Source organism: Ochotona princeps, chromosome 18 (assembly GCF_030435755.1).
Source record: "Ochotona princeps isolate mOchPri1 chromosome 18, mOchPri1.hap1, whole genome shotgun sequence".
NCBI classification, from domain to species: domain Eukaryota; kingdom Metazoa; phylum Chordata; class Mammalia; order Lagomorpha; family Ochotonidae; genus Ochotona; species Ochotona princeps.
The window spans coordinates 23,154,862-23,177,016 of NC_080849.1; the positions used below are offsets into that span (position 1 = coordinate 23,154,862).

Sequence of the window (22,155 nt, forward strand, 5' to 3'; positions counted from 1 at the left end):
GCGCCTCTCCACATCCTCCAGGAAAAATGCATCATCCCAGAGTGGTTCCATCTCACTGACAACATTTCATCTCTACCACACTAAGCTTTCTGCACCTTGTCACAGATCTCTGACCCATCAACTTGCCCACATCCAAAGCCTGCCAAGCATTCCTCTTACTTATAGAATGAAATCCAAACCCATTTCCTTATTTGATATTCCTGACTCTACGTAATCTGATGACAACTCCACTTTCCACTTATTATACCAGTAAAATCTTACCCCCACCCTTCCTGCTTCATGTGTTTGGCACAAAGAGTATGCTGTCTTGAGGAATGAGCAAATAAGGGAAGGCACTATTAGGCTCCCAAATGGGGGTATGGAGCACTAAGATGAAAATACTGTCGAGAGATGCATAATGCTGGTATTGGTGGGACTAGAGAGGATCAATCATGAAAGTGTTTCTACAATCAGGTATCTGATGCGTATCAGGTAAAAGTCCTTGGCACTTTAGCAAGTTCTTCCATCAGGTTTAAGGGAATACACTAAGTACAAAGCAATTAAATACAAGACACCAATAGCAAATACAAATCTTGAGTATAGTAAAGCAACTAATTATAGAACTTCAGCTCTTGAGGCTTTACACACACCACTCCCAAACTGCCTAGGAGCGTGTGTCAGGTTAGGACCATGTCATCCTGAGCTAATGTGGTGGGAAGGTTGAGAGGTGAGTTCTTTCCTCTCAGCAATCCTCCACTTTCAGAGTGTGCAGTAATACAGCAACAGGGATTCAGCATGAACTGTACTGTCTCATAGACTTGTCTTAAAACTTTGCCCCTGCCACCTACTGCTCCTATGAAGCAATCCATGCCTCAATGACCTCATCTGTCAATCAACAGGACTGTTCTAAGGACCGACAGAGAAGCTGGATATACGTAACACAGCAAGAAGAGAATCTGCCAAATAGCTTAATCCTTTGCGCTTTGCAAGTCATTCTTTTTGGTTATTATTGTTCAAAAAAATCTTCCTTCCAGCTACACGGTCATGGCTGGATGTGGAATGGGCTTTTGGTGTCAGAGGCTTGGTCCCTAGGGTGGCACTATTGAGAATTAACAGGAGCTTTGGGAGATGGGCTATAGTAGGAGCTCATTGGGTCACGGGGGACATGTCTGTGAAATATAGTTCTCAAGTGCCCCCTTGGGTCCTTGTGAGAGGATTTTTTTAAAGGTCTTGGTTTTCATCCACTCACTCTCCCTGCTTTCTCGCTTACTACGTGGCCTTTCCTCCTCACATTTTTGGAGTTCTATGGGATCAACAAGCCTCTTTCTTTCCTAAGTAACTTGTCTCAGGTGTTTCCTTGTAGTAACTAGAGGCTGAATGATACAATCATGCAGAAATCATCATCTACATTTGACAGTTGAAAAAAACTGATTCTAAAATAAGATTTTACCCAAGATCCAAATACAAGGTCAGCTGATGTCAAGCTACCTTACCATAACCAATGCCCTGAGACATTGCACAGAGTTTGTCCAGAATTTCTGTCCATGTGTCCATGTTTCTTGATGTTGACCCTAGGAGTGTGTCCCTGACTCCCTCTGTTCCAAGAAAAGGAAAACTGTCAAACTCTGCCAGCCTGGAGTCTCCTCACAACTCTGCCACTAATAGTACATTTTACACTCTGTGTTTTTGGTACCTGAACTTGCTTCTAGAGACTCACTGTCACATTCTCTTTCATTTGTAATGGAATGACCTAGAATGGAGTTGAGGAAATACATGTTATTATATCACTTACCTCAATAAGCTGAAGACATGACAGTGTTGATCCTTTGATAAAGAACAGAGATATGGGAAGAGAGCATGTGCAGAGCTTAATCTGTCCAGGGGACAGTTCCGGAGCGCCAAGTATGCTCCAAGTCCTGCATTTAGTAGCTATTCCTTATCAAATGCTGTTCCCACCCCTCATATAAATCCATACATCATAAACTCTCCCATCATTACTATGTGTGGAAGAGAGGAGACTCGTCCTGTTAAACAAGCCCATGCAGCCTTGAGCCAGCTGAAATGGCGTATTCACGGGTCGCTCCTCACATCCTACCACTCAGGGGGCATGCTCTCTAACCATCAATATGGTCCCATCAACTTAGAGGGTTAGTGATAAGTTTGAAAACTAGGAGACCCCCCTTAATGATGCCAGAAATATAACCTTTTATCCAAAAGCAGTAGAACATTTCTAACCGGAGTTAACCTAGCAGAAGCTAGCATGTGATATATAAGCCATGCTACCATTTTTCTACAGAGCTTTCTTTAAAAAAAAACACTGAAAAAAATCATTTGGGATCCAATATAAGCTGTCTTTGCCTCTGGCTGTCAAGCAATGACTTGAACAAAATTAATTGGTTCACTCAAAAAGGAAAAAAATAAAAAGCACTTAATGTAACACCCAAGTTCCCCTAGCCTCCAAACTTGGAAACTGAATTATTCACACACACACACACACACACACACACACACATACACAAATCCTGTTACCCTGAAATCCTATGTCTTTCCCCTAAATCTAAGGTCAATGAGCATATTTTTCTAAGGGCCAGATAGTAAACAAGTTAGAAGGCCATGGCAACTCTTTCCAGATCACTCCCATGAGCCACTGTAATACAAAAGCAGTCATATACAAAACACAAGGCAGTGAACCTGGCTCATTTCCAATAAAACCTTATTTATGGGCACTGTATTTGAATTTTATTTAGCTTCCTATGTTACAACCAATTTTTCTTTTGATTTTCCTCCAATATTTTTAAAAAGTGAAAGCTATTCTTTGGTTGAAAGCTTTATAAAAACAAGCAAAATTTGACAAAAATATGACTTGGCTCTCGTCTGCAAATGACCACCTCTTACTCCAAGCAAGCACTTACAGCACTTCCAAGTAGAAATCTCCACCAGCTCAAGCACCAACTCAGCCAGGTCCCTGTCCTAGCTCCTATCCTAGGACCTGATTCTGAGGTGCACTTTTTCAGCGTGGCTGACCTCATTTCAAAGAAAGTCTGTAAGACTTGATTTCAGGGTTAGATGCTCCTCTGTCACTTACAAAAGGCCATTCTCATCACCTCCCTATCCCAAATTACCGACCACATACTCTTCATTCATATAAGTAAGTACATTCTGCAAGTTGATGCCACTGAACTCCTCCACTCAAATAAATAGTAGGAAAGTTTTTCATCTCTCAACCTCAGCTTCATCTGTGACTTCCTCTGCTTGAAAACAACAGGAACAGAAGGCTATTAAATTTATATTCTAATATAACAGAGATCAGAGAATGTTTATGTTATCTATCAAAGATGTAAGATTCCTCGCTGATAGTTTCAGCCATTCATCTTTAGAAAGTAACAGTAAATGAAGTCATGAATAAATGCAGGAACAATGGCGATGTAATGTAGGAAGAAAGCTTCTGACTCTTAAAATTTCCTGGGACCTTCTCATCACAGTGTCATCATTAAACAGCATTGTGCATTAAGTGTCAGTCCTCCTTCTTTCTTGCACCCTCCAAGTGCTGAAGCATGGAAATGCTTACTTGACAGATCACAAATTCAAAGAAGCAATTGTATCTCCCTCAATAAAGCTCCCAAAAGGTTCCCAGCTTCTTGGATGTGAAGCACCAGCCTAATAACGTCATACATGAGAACAAAAATCCACTCCACACTTTGGTTCTAAAATATTCCCTATGTCACAAATCCACAACTTCCAAAGAATTATTCCAGGGCAGTGGAAACGGACAGAAGTCTACTTTGGGGAACAATCTGTGACTTTAGGGGAAAATCAGATCTGATCAGGACAATCTATTTTCTTTTTTAGGGGAGGGTGGATTTAGATTTACACATTCAAAACTGCAGGCTGGTTGCTCCTATTCTGGCTGTGACGGGATTGAGGGAAATAGTTACCACAGTGTTCAGGACTGTCCACCCCTAAGAAACCCACCTGCACACAAGGCCTGGCCATATCTGGCCAACAACGAAGGCATTCATTCTCAAACCTGGAGAGCTCCAATCACAAAGCCAAACCTCACTTTCCAAGTATTACATGATTTGATCTATTGTATTTTCTTACCCCCTCCAAAAAAGATTCTGCTTCTGCATATGCTAAGAAAACTTGATTTTACAACAGAGAATCCAGAAATCACCATAAAGTTATCATTAGAGAAAGGAAAGAGTATGACCTCCATTCTCTGCAAAACAAGTCTATTTTTTAAAGTTTCTTTGCCTCCTAAAATGCCAAAGTAAGTTAACCACCTGTTCAGGTTAATCTGGAATTGATAGAATTCCTGGATACATGATTTACAGTTTTGATACCAGGACAGATTTACTGGGCAAATTATGAAGATTTCCTCACCTTAGTAAATTTCTTCTAGCCCATAATTTGCTTTTATCTTATATGCAAGAAATCAGTCAAAACACCTTTCATAATGAAGGACCCAAGCCACTGCTAAATAAAACAATGATTCTTAGTGGTCTTATTGAACAGGATTACTCCGCGACTCAAGAAATACTGCAGACCACCTTTGGGCTGTTAGGGAAAATTGTTCATTCATTTGAGCTGTTTTATTTAATCTACCCTGGTAGAACCTAAATAAATGTTCAAAAGTCAAGGAAAGAAAGCCAGAAACTGGGATTAACCACTCAAACCCACAACCTTCAAACTGTCAAAAGTATTCCTAAGCCCCAAAGATTGTTGAATGCAACAACAAACAACAACAAAAACCCAAGCTTCGTATCTAAGTCTTCTACCATCCTGCCTGAGTGTCACATCCCTCCCAGGAAGGGAGGACACATGACTCTTGAAATGCAAAATAAATGCAAGGAAACATAGATGCCCTCTTTCCCAAGCAATGAACAGCCCCCACCCTCTGTCTAGGAGCTTTGTACATTGATCCTTAATTTTCAGGAGAAGAGTAACAGTTAACTACGTTCATCTGATACTCAATCTTAAAAGTTCATGATGTTGGATAAAGATTCAGGCCAATCACCTGCCCCTTCTCTTTCTCCAGTTCCAGTTGTGATGTTCAACAGTGGTTTCCACGTGATGATCTCTCAGCTCTGTAACAGTCTCAGTTTCTGTAAAGACAGGCTTTCTTGGTCTGGGGCATGATTCATCTTAGAAAGATTTACAGTACTGATGATTGAAATCAAGAGGAGATTGTAACAGTCTTTCACTGTTCTGATTGATCTTTTTTTAAAACATGCCGCTGCTGACTATGAGAACCAATGCAAATATTAAATTGAAAGAAAAAGCTCTCAAAATTTTGTTACAACTTAGTTGACCCAACCAATTATCTGCAATTAAAAAAAAAAAAAAGCAAAAACAGAAAAACCTCTCCAGCATTGTAATTCAAGTAGCTATTTTTTTAGGTGAGTAGAAGATACAACAATAAATAAAAGATTACACTAGACTTGCATCCAAGACATTTCTTCTGATTATTCCAGCAAGAAAATCATTAATTCAAATGAAACATTAAGATATAAATAATCCCCCAAATTTAGGAATTAAAAATGGCAAAAACAACAAAACGAGCAAAAGAAATCTAAAAGATATGGCTTCCTACCTTCTTTTTGGAGTGGCTTCGTTCTTCCTCCTTGGTGGTTTTGCTATTTTTCCCAGCTCTGGACACCTTCTGGTCCCCAGACTGCTTAATGGTGATCTTAATCTCAGGTGGGCATATATAGTTCTCCAAGTTCTTTGGGGGTTTCTTAGCCCTCTTTGTCGTCTGAATCTTCAGCTTCAGACTCCCCTCAGTGAAGTTTGCTTCCTTGATGGAAAACTCCTGTTCTTCCAGGCCGTCTCCTGCCACCCATTTCTCACTGTCTGCATTGGAGTTGGAATCCACATCCCGCCCTGAGCCCAGTTCATCCTCCTCTTCTGGCTCCATTCGTTCTCCACCCACCGGGATTCCCTTTCCGGGTCCTGCGGTGGAAAGCAAAGTGTCTCCTGCACAGCCAGGAGCTACCGGGACCTTACTGGAGGAGCCGGGCAGGAAATCCGACTCGCTCCCTCTTTGCCGGGAGCTGCTTAGTATTTCCCTGGACTCCATGATAATCCTACAGTTTCCAGGAGTTCTCAGGAGGGGCAAAGGAAAAAAAGAAGTGTGAGACGAAAGGATGCCCAAAATTCCAAGAATCGAGGGTTCCGACGACTGGGTTCAGAGTCGCAGGTATGGAGACACGGTGAGGTGTTCAGAAGAGATCAGATCTGCAACTGAGAAGCAGAGAGTGTGTTAGTTTCCTCAGGAAGCAAAAGAACTCCAAAAGCTACTCAATCTAAATCCAAGAAGCCCTTTTCGACTTATCCACAGCATCAGAAAAAGGGAAGACCAATAATATGCACACCACATCTCCACATTGGATGTCACTGGAGTAGGGGGGAAACATGATACCACATGCCTTCGTAATGGGCTGTTATTCATTTTTACAGCTGTGGGCTCAAAATAAAGATAAGAGGAGTGAGTTCTCCAGTCCAGAAACAAGCTGGAGGTTTCTTACTGCAAAGCCACAGCTGGCTGAGTCACCACCAAAACCAACCATGACGAAAGGGAAGTCTGAAGTGTCGATGCTCCACTCTGTGGGAACTGCATTTGGTTGGCTTGCACCAATTTGCCTCACCCCTGTGAAGAGCGCTTTGCAGAGCTAAATACAGCCTTGACTTCAGCCAAGCTCTCCCTTCTCTCAGGGGCAGGGTATTTAGCTGACCTCTGGGCTTTCTTTATTATTTTTCATCACAGATTATTTCAGTTTTACAAAGAGAGTCTTCCCTCTATTTCCACATTAAAAAAAATCAGAGCTTAGGAGTGAGTCTTGAAAAATGAAAAATACACACACACACACACACACAGACACACACAGATACACAGTTCAGGCAAAAATCACAACACTGTGATTTAAACAGATTTGAAAAATGTTTCCATTGACAAAAATGGCTAGTTAATCCTTTTCAATTATCTAGGTGAAACTAGCCATTCTCAGCTTTCTAATTTCCTTTCTGGGTCCTTCAAAGAAGCCGAACTATGGCCACATAGTAGTTAGCAAAAAAGGAAAGATGGAGAGAGAAGGAGCATTTTACAGGCCTTTGCAAGGGCCAGGACTTCTCACAGAATCTTGGTTTCTGCTTTCCTCCAAGGGAGAACACAATGACCAGCAAGCACTCCTTCAGCCACTGTGGGATCAGCCAACCCATCCTCCACCCTTAGTTGTTCCGTCTCCTGTTAGTCCCAATTTCACATTCATGATTTTCAAAGAGCAAAGGAAACACAATGCTAATTCTTGACAAAACACCAACAAACCCAAGACTGCACAAAACCTCAAAACATCAGACTCTTGTGCCTCAGGCTGTGGGTTATCTCACACTCACGCCTGCTCAGCTGGTGGGGCATTCACACAGTTTCCCAGCAGAACACATCCCTGTACAGATGAGCTCCCTGCCCCCAAGACTGCCAGCTCAAAGAGTTGGACAGAAAATACACCCAATTAGAAATGCCCAGTGATGCCTGAATAGGCACACTGAAGATGCTCAGGAAGTAGAAATCAGAAGATGGGGTGTGTCTGCTCCCTGTAGAATCAGCACCTTTGCAGTTGGCGCCAGCAAGGCACCCGGGACCTCACCATGGATTCCACTCCCCAGAGAAGCCTTGGAGCTGAACTAGCTCCTGGAAACTGCTCATTTCTGCAGAAAGATACACTTGCAAATGCTTCCAATTAATATTGCTTTTCTGGAAGAAAAGAGGCCACGTTCATAAGAGTTTGAGCATCCTTGTAGAAGTTGCAGAATAAACACTGAATACCCTCTGTGACCCAAGCCACCCTGGGGACAAGGTCTCCACCTGGGAGTTTAACTGAGCAGTTAGCTGCTTCTCTCTTCTCTCTCTCTCTCTCTGTGTGTCTTTATCTCATCTCTCTCTGTAACTCTCCCTTTCAAATAAAAAAGTATTAAAAAGTAAATTTCTTAAACTAAATCCTTCTGGATCTCTGGACCTCACTAGACAATGAATGGCAGATCCAGTGTTGAAATAAAAGAGATAAGTCCTCAACAGATGAACAGATGAACGTTGCAGTCCATGTATTACTAACATAAAAGTGTCTTCATTTATAGGCTGTTGCTTTGGGATTTCTTAAACTGTAAAAATCAGTAACAAAGTACATGCAGAAGACTAAGTTCCAAAAGTTAAAACTCAAATAATAAGACAGTCACAGAAAAAAAAAAAAGAAAGGAAAGAAATAGAGGAAAGAAAAATTCTCCACCTGTTGCCTTGGGAACACTTATTTATTGTGGAGCTTGGTGGCAACACAAATTCTCCACGTCCACTGACTGACCAGGGCTCCACTGCAAGTGAGTGGAAACAGACACTATCACAGCTGCACTTTCCAAAGATAACTGTGGTGAGTGGTATGAGGGCTGCAGGAAGGCACATAGTGACAGAGGCAAGGGGACCTCATGGAAAGTGACCCCTACTGAAATTTGACTCTTGTTGTTGAGGACCTGAAACAAGGCAATGCCGTGTTCATAATTACTGTTGATAAAACAGAACCACAGTTTCCTTCATGCTTAGGACCTTGTCCACCCCAGATTTTTCAGGTTGTTCTTGCTTTAAGATTCCAAGCTGAGTTCACTGGCCATCAGCTTGAAATGTCTACTCAAATAAAAGTTGTCTCCTCCAGGGTATTCCATGCACAGAGTTCTTTCTGCACTGGTAGTTTTTTAGGGAATCTATTCTATCTTCTCCTCCTGGTCAGTACATACAATTGATGTTTTCCAAATGCTTGTGGCATGAAGGAATGAATGAACGAATAAGCAAACAGATTCCAAGCCCTCCTGTATTTTCAAGGCCACGCTCAAATCTTAACTTCCCTATGACAATATTTTGTAAACTCTCCACCACTACACTCCCTCCCTGCTTGACTGACATTGCATCCAGCTGTATCATTGGCCACTAAACACCAGTGCTGCATTGTCTTCTAGTTGTTTTGAGTACACAGATCTTATTTTCCTAAGTCAACTGCAAGTCTGTGCTGGGCTGCGAACAACTGTGGTTGAACAATATTTACACCTGCCTCAGCATCCACACTAAGGGTGAGCATTCAAAGTATAGCACGAAGCTCTTGCTGAATGAAGAATTCAGTTCTCACAGCTATAGTCAAAACCCATAGTTCAAAACACTCCAACAGCAGCTCCTTGCCCAGTCTGGTGCCTATCCTACAGGTGATAACCAGGCCCTCATGTGCATATGTATCCCTCACCTTAAAAAAAAAAAAGAAAAAAAAAAACCAGAAAATTCTTTCAAAAGCAAAGAGCAAAGAAACCTAACCTGTCTGTTTACTTTGCCAATATACACAGCTGTTGTTCTCCTTCAGTTTTCCCCCTAGCAAGTACCTGTCACCCCAGATTCACACAACAGTTCTTTGGTGACTTTGGGAAACAACCATGAAGCCGCTTGTGATGCATCCCTATGAACACACATGAGAGCTCAGGCACACATTCACACAGAGTTGGGAGCTGGGGCAAGGTGAAAAAAACATGTTGTTGTGTCACATTCCAGCAGGGACTCCTCCGAGGGAGGAGGGAGCACAATGGACACTCTTGTACTAGATTCAGGGCTCTGGTCTAACAAAAATTAACCCTTGCTTGGCAGTTCGCAGGAACTCAGGTGGGAGACAAGGGCAGTTAGAAAACAAGTTGTTTGGGAAATGACTGCCCAGCAGGCCCCAAGGAAGCAGAGAGATGAAGCAAGCACAGCAACGACCTTGGAAAGAACACTGAGGTGCAATGCAAAGACTGTCACTGTGGTGCACAGCTGTGAGATGCTAGGCAAGCCACTCTGATCTCTTATGCCAGAGTCGCTGCCAGGCTCAACACTGGAATGGGACTTTGTCTATACCTAGAGACATTTGACAATAACCTGAATCTACAGCAGCATTTCTCTGGGAATCCTCTTGACTACATTGCTTCATACCCAAATGAGTCCCAAAGAATAGATAGGAATTTTCCTAAGCTGAAGTAAATTATCAGGGCTGGCATTGTGGTACAACGGGTTAAGTTACCACTTGGGACACCAGCATTCCATATCAGAGAGCAAATCTGAATCCTGGCTACTGTGCTTCCAATCCAGCTCCTTACTAATGCAACTGGAAAGGCAACAGATAACAGCCCACGTGCCACCCATATAGGAAACCTGGATGGAGACCCTGCTTCCTGGCTTTATTCTGGCCCAGTCTGGCTTGTTGCAGCCTTTTGGAATTGTGAACCAGTGGACAGAACACTCATACACTCATATTGTCTCTTTCTCTCATACATAAATCTTCAAAATAAATTTCCTCTCCACTGCCTTCTTAGCGTTTGATATAAATACAACTTCTTGAGGTCACTTACTCAACAGGGATCCAGGATGCAGGGCCTGTTATTTTGGCTTTTTCCCAAGTGCTCCAGATATTTCTGGCGGCCACAGCCTAAGAACCAGCACTTTGGGTTTGCCTGGCAGGCCTAGGCATTTACCCCTCCAGGGCCTTTACCACAGACTTCTAGAATCCTGAACTTCAAGGTCCTTCTCCAGGAGTCTCTTGGGGACAGGCATCAATTGCATCTCATCCATCTCTCTAATCCTAACACCCAACACAATCCCAACACACAGAAATGTCATCGACTGGATTAATAAATGAACAGACCAACTCAAGTTGGCTTCCCAGCACTGGCTATCTCCCCATCAACTTGGTTCTCAAGGCACCATGTGCAGGCAGGCCACTGTTACTCAGACAGATGCTTATTGGTATCTTCAGTGTGAGTCAAAAAATATGAATCCAGGGCCTCATTCTGCTACACAGAAATCCTCAAAGATCTTTTTGGGCCTCAGTATCTCAGCAGAACAGTGTAAATGATGTCTTCCTGATCCACTTCACTAAGTTATGCTTATTGCTTTTATATTAATTCTGGGTTTTTGGTAAAACTTTGCTTTTGGGCTCGGCAGCGTGGCCTAGTGGCTAAGGTCCTCGCCTTGATCCCATATGGCCGCTGGTTCTAATCCCGGCAGCTCCACTTCCTCTCTCTCCTCCTCTCAGTATGTCTGACTTTGTAATAAAAATAAAATAAATCTTTAAAAAAAAAACTTTGCTTTTCATTAAAAAAATACATATGCAGATAAAGATGGGAAAAGACTGAGCGACAGGTCATAAGACACAGCTGGACAGAAGAAAGCATGGTATGGAGATGATATGGGTAATGTTGTATTTGGGGGAAAGCTAGAAGAGAAGATTTTTAATGTTTCCATAAAGGGATTAGAAATGTTTCAGGGAACAGATAGATACATGTCACCTGGTTTAGGGATTGTAAAGTGCATTCATCTACTATGACATCATGTGACATCCCACTAGTACATAAAAGTTGTATATAGTTGTGTAAAAAATAACTATAAATCAAAAAGTATTAATTACATACCACGTGCACCTCAAAGAATCTTAAAGGCAGATCACACAAATCTAGGCAAGATGATCTACTTCATCTGGGACTTTCTCCAAACTCCCCCACACTCTTCATCCTAGGTCCTTTCTCAAATCTATACTTAGTATATCCCCCGAGACACTGTGTAATTCTGCTACCTTCACATTTAACAGCACTGGGCTAACCATACAAACCCCAGGTCAGAGCTTCCTGTTTCCAATCTCACTAGAATCTGCTCCAGCACATAAATTAGAGAAAATAGAGGCTGGATGAGTTTCATGCCCTCTTTGCTGGAAGACTTTCTTCTCCATCACCTTAACATTTTAATAATGAGCAACGTGTGACTATCTCCCTGCAGTTTTTATGGAACAGGATCAGTCTTGTGAACCTACAGGTGCAGGTGACTAAGTTCTGGATCGTTCCCTTGAAACTTTCCTCTAGTTATTTATTCCATTCAATAATTCTGGCTTCTAAATGTCATCTGTAATTCTATGTTAAGAATGCTCATTGCTGTTTCCATGTCTGCCACTCTTGCTCCCAGTTTCAGTTTTTCCTTTTGCATCATTGGAGAGCACACTCAGAAATATCGTCCACCGTACCAAATTCTATTTTCCGTATCGCCTTTGTTTTACAAACTCCACAGGGGATTTGTAGCTTTGCACTTCTGCATCTTGTACCCCTGCAATCTTTCGGGGCTTTGTTCCTTTTTGCAGCTGGCTCCAAAGTCTTTCATCTCAGCATGGTCCCTCCTTGTCCTTCATGCTCCTGGTCCACCGGGTCATGTTTCTTGAAGATGCTGGTCAGCTTTTTACAATTCCCATTTGGCTGTTGTGGTAGATAATTTTAATGATAATATTTGTCTTATCTTGTTTTGACTGCTCTTCCCCTCAACTCGCAGGTTAGAGTCTCCCTTCTCTCCTGCCCTGATGGGAGGAGCCAGACAGAGGAAGTACTGGACTGATTTTGACTCTATCTTCCATCTATGGTGAAGTCAATCAAATCACCTTTAGAGTTGCCTGCGTTTAAGGATTAGCTCAGCTCCAGGGAACATATCAGGGCTAATAATTGTCCAATATGTGTATCTCTTCCCAAAACCACATTCGATGGAACAAGTCTGTGGTTTAAAAATGGGCCTTGGTGGATGCAGTGTAGTAGCCTAGTGGTTACATCCTTACCCTGAAACCTCCAGGATCCCATATTGGCACTAGTTCATGGTCTGGCTACTACACTTCCAAACCAGATCCCTGCCTGTGACCTGGGAAAGCAGTTGAGGACAGTCCAAAGCCTTGGGACCCTGCACCCGCATGGGAGACCTGGATAAAGCTCCTGGCTCCTGGCTTCAGATCAGTGCAGCTCTGGCTGCTGAGGCCACTTGGGGAGTGAATCAGTGGACGGAAGGTGTTTCTGTCTCTCCCCCTCTCTATTTTTTTAAGTCTTTACGCCTTCCACAGTATTTAGGGGGGGAGTCATAGTGGATTTTGAATGCAACTTTGAATGCACTTGGAATCACAACCGTGCCCCCTTTAATTAATGCCTCTTCATCACATAGCATGAGGCCAAATAATTCTCTAGTTTCATTAACCATAACAAAATTTCCCATGTTGTACTTCTGCAGCCTTGAACTTGCCTTTTCTAGCACTTAGCTTATAATAAACACTTGTACCACTTTCAGTTTCTATCTCATTCACTAGAGAATAAGCCCTCCAAAGGCCCTGTGTCTGTTGGGTCCACCATGGCATCCCTGGAGTCTGATTCATTTTCTGACACATGGAGAGACACTACAAATAATCCACACAATAAATGTTGAATAAGAGGCTATGTCAAAGGCCAGCCAGACACCATTTTACTCAGGTGCCTATGAGTCTGAGTAATATTTCTTAAAAATTTTTCCCTTAGCAGAAACACCCAGAGTAAATGCTCCATAAACACTGGCAAATTGATCAAGTGACCCAACACCTACTAAGTTTTCCATCAACCATGGCAAAGGCAGCCTTACACCACAGTCTGTCACACTGAAAATACATCAGTGGCCCACAGAAATGGACAAAGCTTCAACTGGGTGGCTTTTTTGAACAATTAGACATTTACATGACTCTTTGCTGGTCACATTCACCTACTCCATAAAGATATCTGAGTCCTTTATCTGACACATTCCCCAGCAGCACCTCACGGGCAGCAGATGATCCAAGCCCACTGACAGGTACAACTGTGCATGCTTTCCCCGCTGTTACCTCTGGCTGGCTTGCCCCTTCTCCCTTCTCCCTTCTCCACTTGGTTGAATTCAGGGTCCCTTTCAAGAACCGAGACGTACTTTACCTACTTCATGTTGACTGGCTGAGCATTCTTTTTGCCACTGTCCCCTCCATACATCAAAAATACATATACACACACATCCAGTCTTGCTCTTACTTCCCTGGGAATTCTGCTATACACATATTTAGTAAAGTGTATTTCAATAGCTCATTTACTTGTCTACCTCTTCCACCAAACGCAGGAGCAGAAAGGGGGAAATGGCTGTGTATTAAATGGGTCTCTAAATAGTTCAGGGCACCAAGAACACATAGGGTAACTGACCAAGGGAACTGTCTTTCCATGAAAAGAAAAATGAAAGTAGCATGGATTTTATGTCACAGGCTTAGGTTACTTAACCTCTTTCCCATTCAATAATTGCACTCTTGGGAAACGTTTTTAATCTTTTTCAAGTCTCATTTGGAAATTGAGTAATAATCCTACCTTAAGGGTTATTTTGAGGAGTAATTGAAGATTAAATGAGATAATAATTATGAAAGAACACACTGAAATCATCTCAGTAAGTACTCACATTTTTTTTTTACTGTTGTTGAATTTGCTCTGATCCCATGGCCTGTGTCACCCAAGTCATCATTTGTGCACATACTTCCTTGTCCTCGCAAATCACAGGTACACCTCTGAGGATGGACTGGAGACCAGTTTCCCAAATCTCTCCACACATTGGTAAGAACACAACCAGTTTAATATCTACCTGATAACTTGAGCACCTTGCGGTCAGTTGAGAACTTCTGGCTTCCTATTCCCAGTTTATCTTAAAAAGAAAATAACACTGGTTCAATCAGGAATACCAGGTTGAATTCTTCGCTGTTTGCATTTGGGTGGCTTTGGACAAGTTCCCTTCCCACCTGAGTCTCTCTGTCTTCATTTGAGGAATAAGGAGCTTGTATGAGGCAAGATCTGTGATCTTTTCCAGTCCCCACATTCCCAGGCACTGACTCTTGCCTCCTCAATTTGACAACCAGCAGACTTTCATAAGCAAGACTGGTATCTGTCACCACTTCAAGAGATTCAGTTGGCTCTGCAGCTTTTCCCAACTCAGTTGGCTGAAGTGAACACTAAACTACACACAGGGCATCAGTCCGCATGCTTGGGAATCTCCATGACAGGAAGAAAAGCACAAACAATCAAACTGCTGGGACTTGAGGTTGGGCACGCTGTCTCTTAATCAACTGCTCCAGTTTTGGCTGCAAAAATAATGCCTCCTCTGGGAGCCAACAACACAGCTTGACAACATGAGCCTTGGTCTCGTCTCCTGGGGAAATCTCTCTACGATACTGGCTATGCCAATCCTCAAGGCTGCAGGCTGGCTCTGGCTTTGTTGTACTCATTTCCGTGTTCCTTGGCACCATCTGGAAAGTACAGTCCTGTGGCATAAGAGGAGGTAAATGCTACCAATGTCCTGTGTGGAGGCCTTTACAGTCATTATCATTTAATCCATTCAATAACCCCACGGTGCAGAATATCCTGTCCTCATCTTACAGATGTAGAACGAAGGGTCAGTAATGTTGACAACTTGCTCTAGAACACACCCCACCTGTGCCAGATCCACAGTCATGTATTTGAATCTATGACTTTACTGCTTATTCTTCTCACATGATACCAGCCTTTTACCAAAGCCTCATGGTTGCTTATTCATACAGGGGTTCTGTCTGACCTGGATATCACTTAAACTTTCTGAGTTTGTTTTCTCACATGCCTGTTCTATTATTCACACAAAATTTTGCAAAGAAAACAGCATATAATACATAAAAACAACACCAAAGAGATTAAGCCCAGTAAACTTGTAAGAAGTTTTAGTAATCACATTATTACCTGTTGAAGCAGGACAGAAAAAGTTGATAAAATGACCCTAGATTTTTTACCTGTATCTTAGATCCTAACTTTTTTTTTTACCTAATATGCTTTCAGTTTATTTAAACTTATCTGATTTAATTGTATTGCCTGATTTTGTCCAGAGATATCCACATTTTATAGATAAGAGAGCAAAAGTTGAGGACCCCATTGAAATCATACACATAGTCCTGTCTGACTCTAAATGTCATTTGAGCCATTGTGTCATCAATCTCCCTCTACCCAGCATTTGTGACCACATAAATGTTGATCCTCCACTACACCATGTATAAGTTGGACAGCAAAATAGAGTATTTTGAAAACAATGAAGACCAACCAAATGATGGAACAGATAATAAACTCCACAAGGACCTCTAATTTTGTTCACACTAGTTATTCAGACTTAATTCCAATTCCTCCACTCAATCATCTGATTCAGCAATGGCTTTGCTTACTGTCAATTGAACATGAAGTGTAATTCAACACTCGAACGTTTGTGTGCCTTCCTCAAAGAAGAAGTGAGGCATTTCAGAGAGCTTAGCTGCATATCCCCTCCTTTGTGATGTCTCTTCTCTAACTGTCCTAAACTGGCATTTAAACATTGCATTGTTACTGCAACCTCTAAATGTCTTTCTTCAATTTTACATGAAATTCCTGAAGATGAATGCCAGTATCACAGAGCTCTTCTTATGTAGCCCAGAGTGGCAAAATCCCAGGGAAACTTCCACAAAAAGGTCATTTTTAAAAATCATGGAAAACTGAATTAAAAGATAAGCTTATTTGATACAATCAAACTGAAACCCAAGTATCTTGGGAGTCTTTGTAAAGTGATTAAAAAATGTGTATTACGAAAAAATTACACATATGTTCAAATGAAGTTCTTTAACTGTGTTTCTATGAATTTCTTGAAATATATTGTGGACAGTTTTATTCTTTGACTTAGTAATGCATCTTTTGAGCTTCAGACTAAGGAGGCAATGGTAGAGAAGCAGGTGGCACAGTCAGATGCCTGGTTGCTTTCCTGTGTGGTTTGTTTAGAAGTCTCAGACTGGCACAGCCTCTGGATCCTCAGGCCTGCCTTCCCTATACTTGAAAGTACTGCAGCCATGGCTTCCCATGTCAGCTCACAGGAGACAGAGCTTTTTGGGTTGGTTCTTGGAACACATTTTTACTTCTGCCCCGCTGCCGGATACCCCCACACAACCCCACATTGAATGGGTTCCCATCTGCCACCTTCACTTCCCAGCTGCACTGTTCTTCCCTAAGACAATTTCACTATTCAAACTTCATCTCAGGTCCCAACAACTCCTTAAAGTGTCTGATCTGCCTAGAAATGTTGGCCAAATGACTGCCCTCCACTGCTTCTTCTGTGGTTCTTACAAGTTCTCATATTTTCTTCCAACCAGAATTTGTCTTTTTGGGTTCCCAGAATACTCATCAAAAACAAACCGATGTTGTTGAATCTGAGAGTTACAAGGTTGATGAGTTTGAATTAAAATTCTGAACAGGTGGGTTGAGTTCAACTTCCAAGGCCTTGGGCTTTGTCCTTGCACTGAGAACAACACACCCCTCACTAGCGAGGTACTAGCCCAGGGTGGCCTGCCTCTCAACATCAGCTGTCTGACCTTTTAACCTCATCACTGTGCTTCCCTGCTGAATCCAGCACAAGTTTGTGATTAATACTCCCTTAGGGAAGTTTCAAATTCATACTTTTACTTCATTCACCTCTGCTGCCCACCAAGAATGCCCCTCATTTCACTTGTTCCATAAAATCCCAAACATATCCCCATTGACGCTTTCCATGACAAAAATCCTAGCTCTGATCCTAACAGCCAAATCTTAGGATCATCTTCCTACGGAAGCTTCAGACTGAAGCTTTTCATGTCTCTCAAAAGGTTCAAGAGCAAAAACCATTTTCATAGCATATCTGTCTGGCCCAAGAATACCAGGTATAATGGCTCACACAAACTGCAACGCTGAGACTTGAACAAATATTTGTGGATCAAAAACCTGATTGTAATGGAGCTCTAGAGTACAAAGTTGTGAGTGGAAAGACAGCCCACTGAGCTTTCACTTCAAATCACCCTTTTTAGCCACGACCATTAATCAATACTTGGCGGGGGGGTAGGGGAGGAGGCAAAGATCTCATTGCTCAAATAACAATAGGTCACAGATACAGACACGACCACTAGACACAACTTGCCACCCAGATTCCATTACTCTACTGCAAGAACATTGAAGCTGCCACTGTTTCCAAGGAGGATTCTCTGACAATTATACCATAGGCATCACATTCTGCTTCTCCAGTTCCCTCACCTCTCCAGGCCCCAAGTTCAAACACCAAGTAGTTCCTTTCCACTACAGGAACTGTGAATCGCTGACAGACAGAACAAACTTTCTTTTTTCTCACTTAGGCTAACAGTTTGGCTTGTTTCTACTTTTTGTTACTTTGAATCCCAAATCCTTCACAAGATGTCAGGGTAAGAGTCTCTGCCACACCCCAGTAGCTTGCAAAGGCATTCTCTTCCAAGACGACCTGGGCAGCTCTGAAGAGGGTCAGAAGTCTAATGGGGCACTCCAATGCCCTAGGTCAAAGCTCAAGTTTCGTGATCCTGGCCCAACCCAAGTCACAGAGGGCTCTGATTCTGAACAAACTGTGAGCCAGTCCTTCTGATCAACAAATGCACACAAAACAATGCCCCCGCTCCCAGCCATTACTGAGCACAGGTATCCATGTGACAGGATAGACCAGGCACTATAAGGATGCAACAGACCATCACACCTGCAGCTCAGGCCCAACTAAGGCACTTTGGATAGCATGGTGGTCTTTGTGCCTAACTAGTTAAGCTGCACCCTGCCACCAGGCCAACACCCAAAAGGACATCAGTTCCAGTCCAGGCTGCAAAGCCACATAGGAAAGCAGTATAAGACAGCCCAAGTCTTTAGGTCTCAGCACCCATGTGGGAGACCTAGAGGAAGCTCCTGGCTCTTGGATTCAGCCTGGTCCAGCTCCAGCTGTTATAACCATTTGAGGAGAGAAACATTAAACACAAACTCTCTCTCTCTCTAATTCACTCAGTGTAACTCTCTTTCAAATAAGTAAGTTCAATCAATGGTGTGCAGCTCCTCAAGTCTTCTGTATGCACTAAATACAGAAAGCAGGACCAATGCCCAGACTGAATTGTATTAACTCAGTCCTTTTCCCAAAGATGGCCAGGCTTCAGAAACGATTGGGGTAATTAAATCTTGTCTTTCCTTCACATGATTCTTTGTGGCATTTCTCCTTACTTAGCTTATCATCTCATCCTTTCTCTCCAGCCTTGTTCTCCACCTGTGACTCTCCTGCCCTAATTCAGGAGCTCCTCTTGATGTCTATACCAGGGGACCAGCTCCCCTTTAGTTCACTCTTTCAATCACATCAAATACTGAGCAAAGAACTTTCATCCTCAAAGAGATTTCTTGGGACATTGTTGGAGATGTCTCTGAATGGATTTCAGGAGGACTGGGTTTTATAAAGTTCCTGGGAGCACAGGATTTCAGAAGGGACTCTCCTTATTTCTCCTCCTTAATGGCTTATGAGGAGAAAATCAACACCACTTGTCCCATGTTTTATGCCAACAGGTGGCCAGCCCTGCCTGCAGCAGGTCCCGAAACATTCTCTGGAAAATTCCCAGTGCCTATCTCTGCTCAACCTACTCTCTCTCTCTCTCTCGCATTGTGGGCAAGCACACTCAGTCTCCAAGGAGCAGAGAGGCACTTGGACTTCAGCAACAAAGAAGATTGCATGTTCGAGTGCCAAAGTGAGTGTGGTAGACAACAAATGCAAACGGAATGTTCAGAGAAAGTCAAGAGCTGCCTGTGCTAGTGCTCACGAGGATCTAGTAGGCACTTAATAAAGATTAGGTGATCAAATCAGCAAATCAGTGACTAGAGCGATGCATGTGTGGTAAAACTTCCTGAACTGTCAGTTTTGAGGCAAAAACTGAGACTGCATGATTGCCCCAAAACAGCCAAAGATGTAAAAATGTCTTTTGTGTAAGTAGCCATTACTTATTCTAGGAGGACTTCTGTGTGGCTCCACATAGTACACAGTAAACAACATTCACTTTCAATATTCTGTTTCTCTGTATACAAATTTGTGATCCATTCACACAACAGGAAAAAAAATGTTCATATACATGCACAAAACTTTGTAGGGCAAACCTGACTTCTTTTTTCTACAGACTCCAGCCTTGGAGTGGTAGATGAAATAAACAGCCAAGTAGCATGATCTGCTAGTCATACCCCTTCTCAAGGCTGGAAGAGCTCAGAAACCTGGAGATGAGGAACTGACAGCAAGTCTTGGAAGAACTAGAAAGTTCTCATGGAGGAAATGGGTGGCATTAACTGGCCAAAGAGGTAGACGCACTGATTAAAAGGGGCCTGACCAGGCGCTTTCCAAATAGGAGGTGACAGAGAGCCAAGATGTGGAGGTGGGCAGGTGACAGTGTCCAGGGTCAGCGAAGGAACAAGTCTGACCAGGGCAGAGCCTCAGGTATTACATAAAATGGAGTTCACTTGAGAACACTGCAAGGGGCCTGCTGCAGGTGCTGGGCAGGGTGAAAGCCAGAGAGCATGGGAAAAAAAATACAAGTGGAGCAGAGAAGAATCAGAAAGTAAAAGGTCTGGGAAGAAGTCTCCTATTACAAAGTTGTTGCTGGATTTGCTAGGACAAAGGCAACCTTACTACCTTTTCTTTAGGGAGGTCAAAAATTCTGTCCTGAAAGTCATTGTTGAACCACTGTGGTTCCCCCCTCTGCTTCGCCTCTCCTCTCAAATTCTGGTTTTGTTTTCACCTGTCCTAGAAAACATGCATTTGTTTATTTGAAAGTCAGAGTGACAGAGGGAGAGACTGAGAGGTTTTTTTCCATCTATGCCACTCTCCAAATGGCCTCAACAACTGGGATTTGGTCAGGCAAGAGCCAAGGGTAAGGAATGCCAGCTAGGTCTCCCATATTGGTAGCAGAGGCTTAAACCCTTTGGCCATCTTCCATTGCTTTCCCAGGTACATGAACAGGGAACTGGATTAGAAGCAGAGCAGTTGGCACTAGAACCACAGGCACTCTAATACGGAACATTGTCATGACAAGTGGTGATATAACTTGCTGTACCACAATGCCAGCTCCTTTTACTAACTTTTAATTCAAAGACCACATCCTGAACAGCAGTCTGTCGTTGAGTCTAGCCAGGTGTCACAAGAGACCCTGAATCTCAGACACACATGCACCAAATAATTTAACAATGTAAACATGCACATGATTCCATAAACACAAATATAGCAATAAGTATATATCAGTGGAATTATTGGAACTAAAAATCAGTCCTTGTAGGTATTGTCTGGTCGTTCCAAGAGTCTGCGTGTTAGTTTCCAACAGGCAGAATGAGACTCCTCCCACAGAAACTGACTACACGCCTATCATCCTGCCAACACCTGTGAGGCAGGCCAGGTAAACACCCTTACCCCGATCTTACTGATGAGGTTGCTGAAGTTCAGGCAGGCTGAATAACTTACTGGGGTCATTTAACTTGGGAAGGAGTGAGGAAAATATCCAAGACAGACCTTGTCATTTCCAGTGTGCATGCTTCATACTTTGCTGAAGCTTCTGGCCCTCGTTGATCTAGCAACTTTGTCCCTGCAAACAACTCCGTGTACCATCTTCTGAAAGAGATCCTTCCTTAGGATAATCAGGGGGAATGGATATACTGCTAAGATGTTTTTAAAAAAAAATTCATGTATGAAAGGCAGCAATTTGGGGTAGCAAAAGATAAATTGAATGAGGGAAAGATTTTCCAAGCTGAGTTGTTTAACTCTTACGTGCTCACCATTCAGCTCCTATCCCTTCTCAGCACATAGGAAAGCAAGACCCTGCTGCCTGAGGACCAGGTCAGCTGACTTTGCCCTTAATTTTTCCCACATGAATCTGCTAATCATAACCCAGCAGCAGCTCCTAGACAGGGAAAGCCAGCCCCCTTTCCAAGGGAGCTTGTGCACTTCAATGCTACATCCATGTTTCGTTTGACCTTGGCATCATTTCCCCTGAACAGGATTACAAGTCAACTGCTGGTTCCTAAGGGAAAGTGTATTAGCAAATCTCAACCTTAGAGTGTGAAAGGAAAGCTGCTCAGAGCCACAGAATTTCCAGGTGAGTGCTCTAAGGATGGCCATGACCTCAGTCATCTAAGGTCATGGCCCTCAAAGTCTTTATCGGGGAGCATCATCATGTAGAACGCCACATAGAAAGGAACATTCAGAGCCAAGCAAAAATGAAGGGTTGCATCATCCTTCGCATTCATGAAGTCCACACTGCGGGCATACTGGCATTTACTTTTCTGCAGTTATCAACTGTTCGGCTGCCCAGGTGTCTGTAACCTCACACAAACAGCTTGGGAAACATCAAGGTTGCCTTTAGAAACAGCTGTGAAAGCAGCCCAACCTGATGCCAGTGTGTATGATGACAGCACTACTGACTCAATCCTAGCAGGAAAAAAAAATGGTGAGACTCACCACATTTCAGAGTATGCCATAGGACA

At 42.8% G+C, this 22,155-nt stretch overlaps 1 protein-coding gene across 1 annotated transcript in view; it reads right to left on the bottom strand.

Moving 5' to 3' along the window:
• SETBP1 (SET binding protein 1) overlaps positions 1-22,155 on the bottom strand; it is a 361,790-nt gene that overhangs the window by 335,378 nt on the left and 4,257 nt on the right. The window contains exon 2 of the mRNA XM_058677176.1: positions 5,573-6,222. Within this exon, the coding sequence (XP_058533159.1) occupies positions 5,573-6,058 (486 nt within the window). The 5' untranslated portion in view covers positions 6,059-6,222. The remainder of the gene's footprint in view (positions 1-5,572; positions 6,223-22,155) is intronic.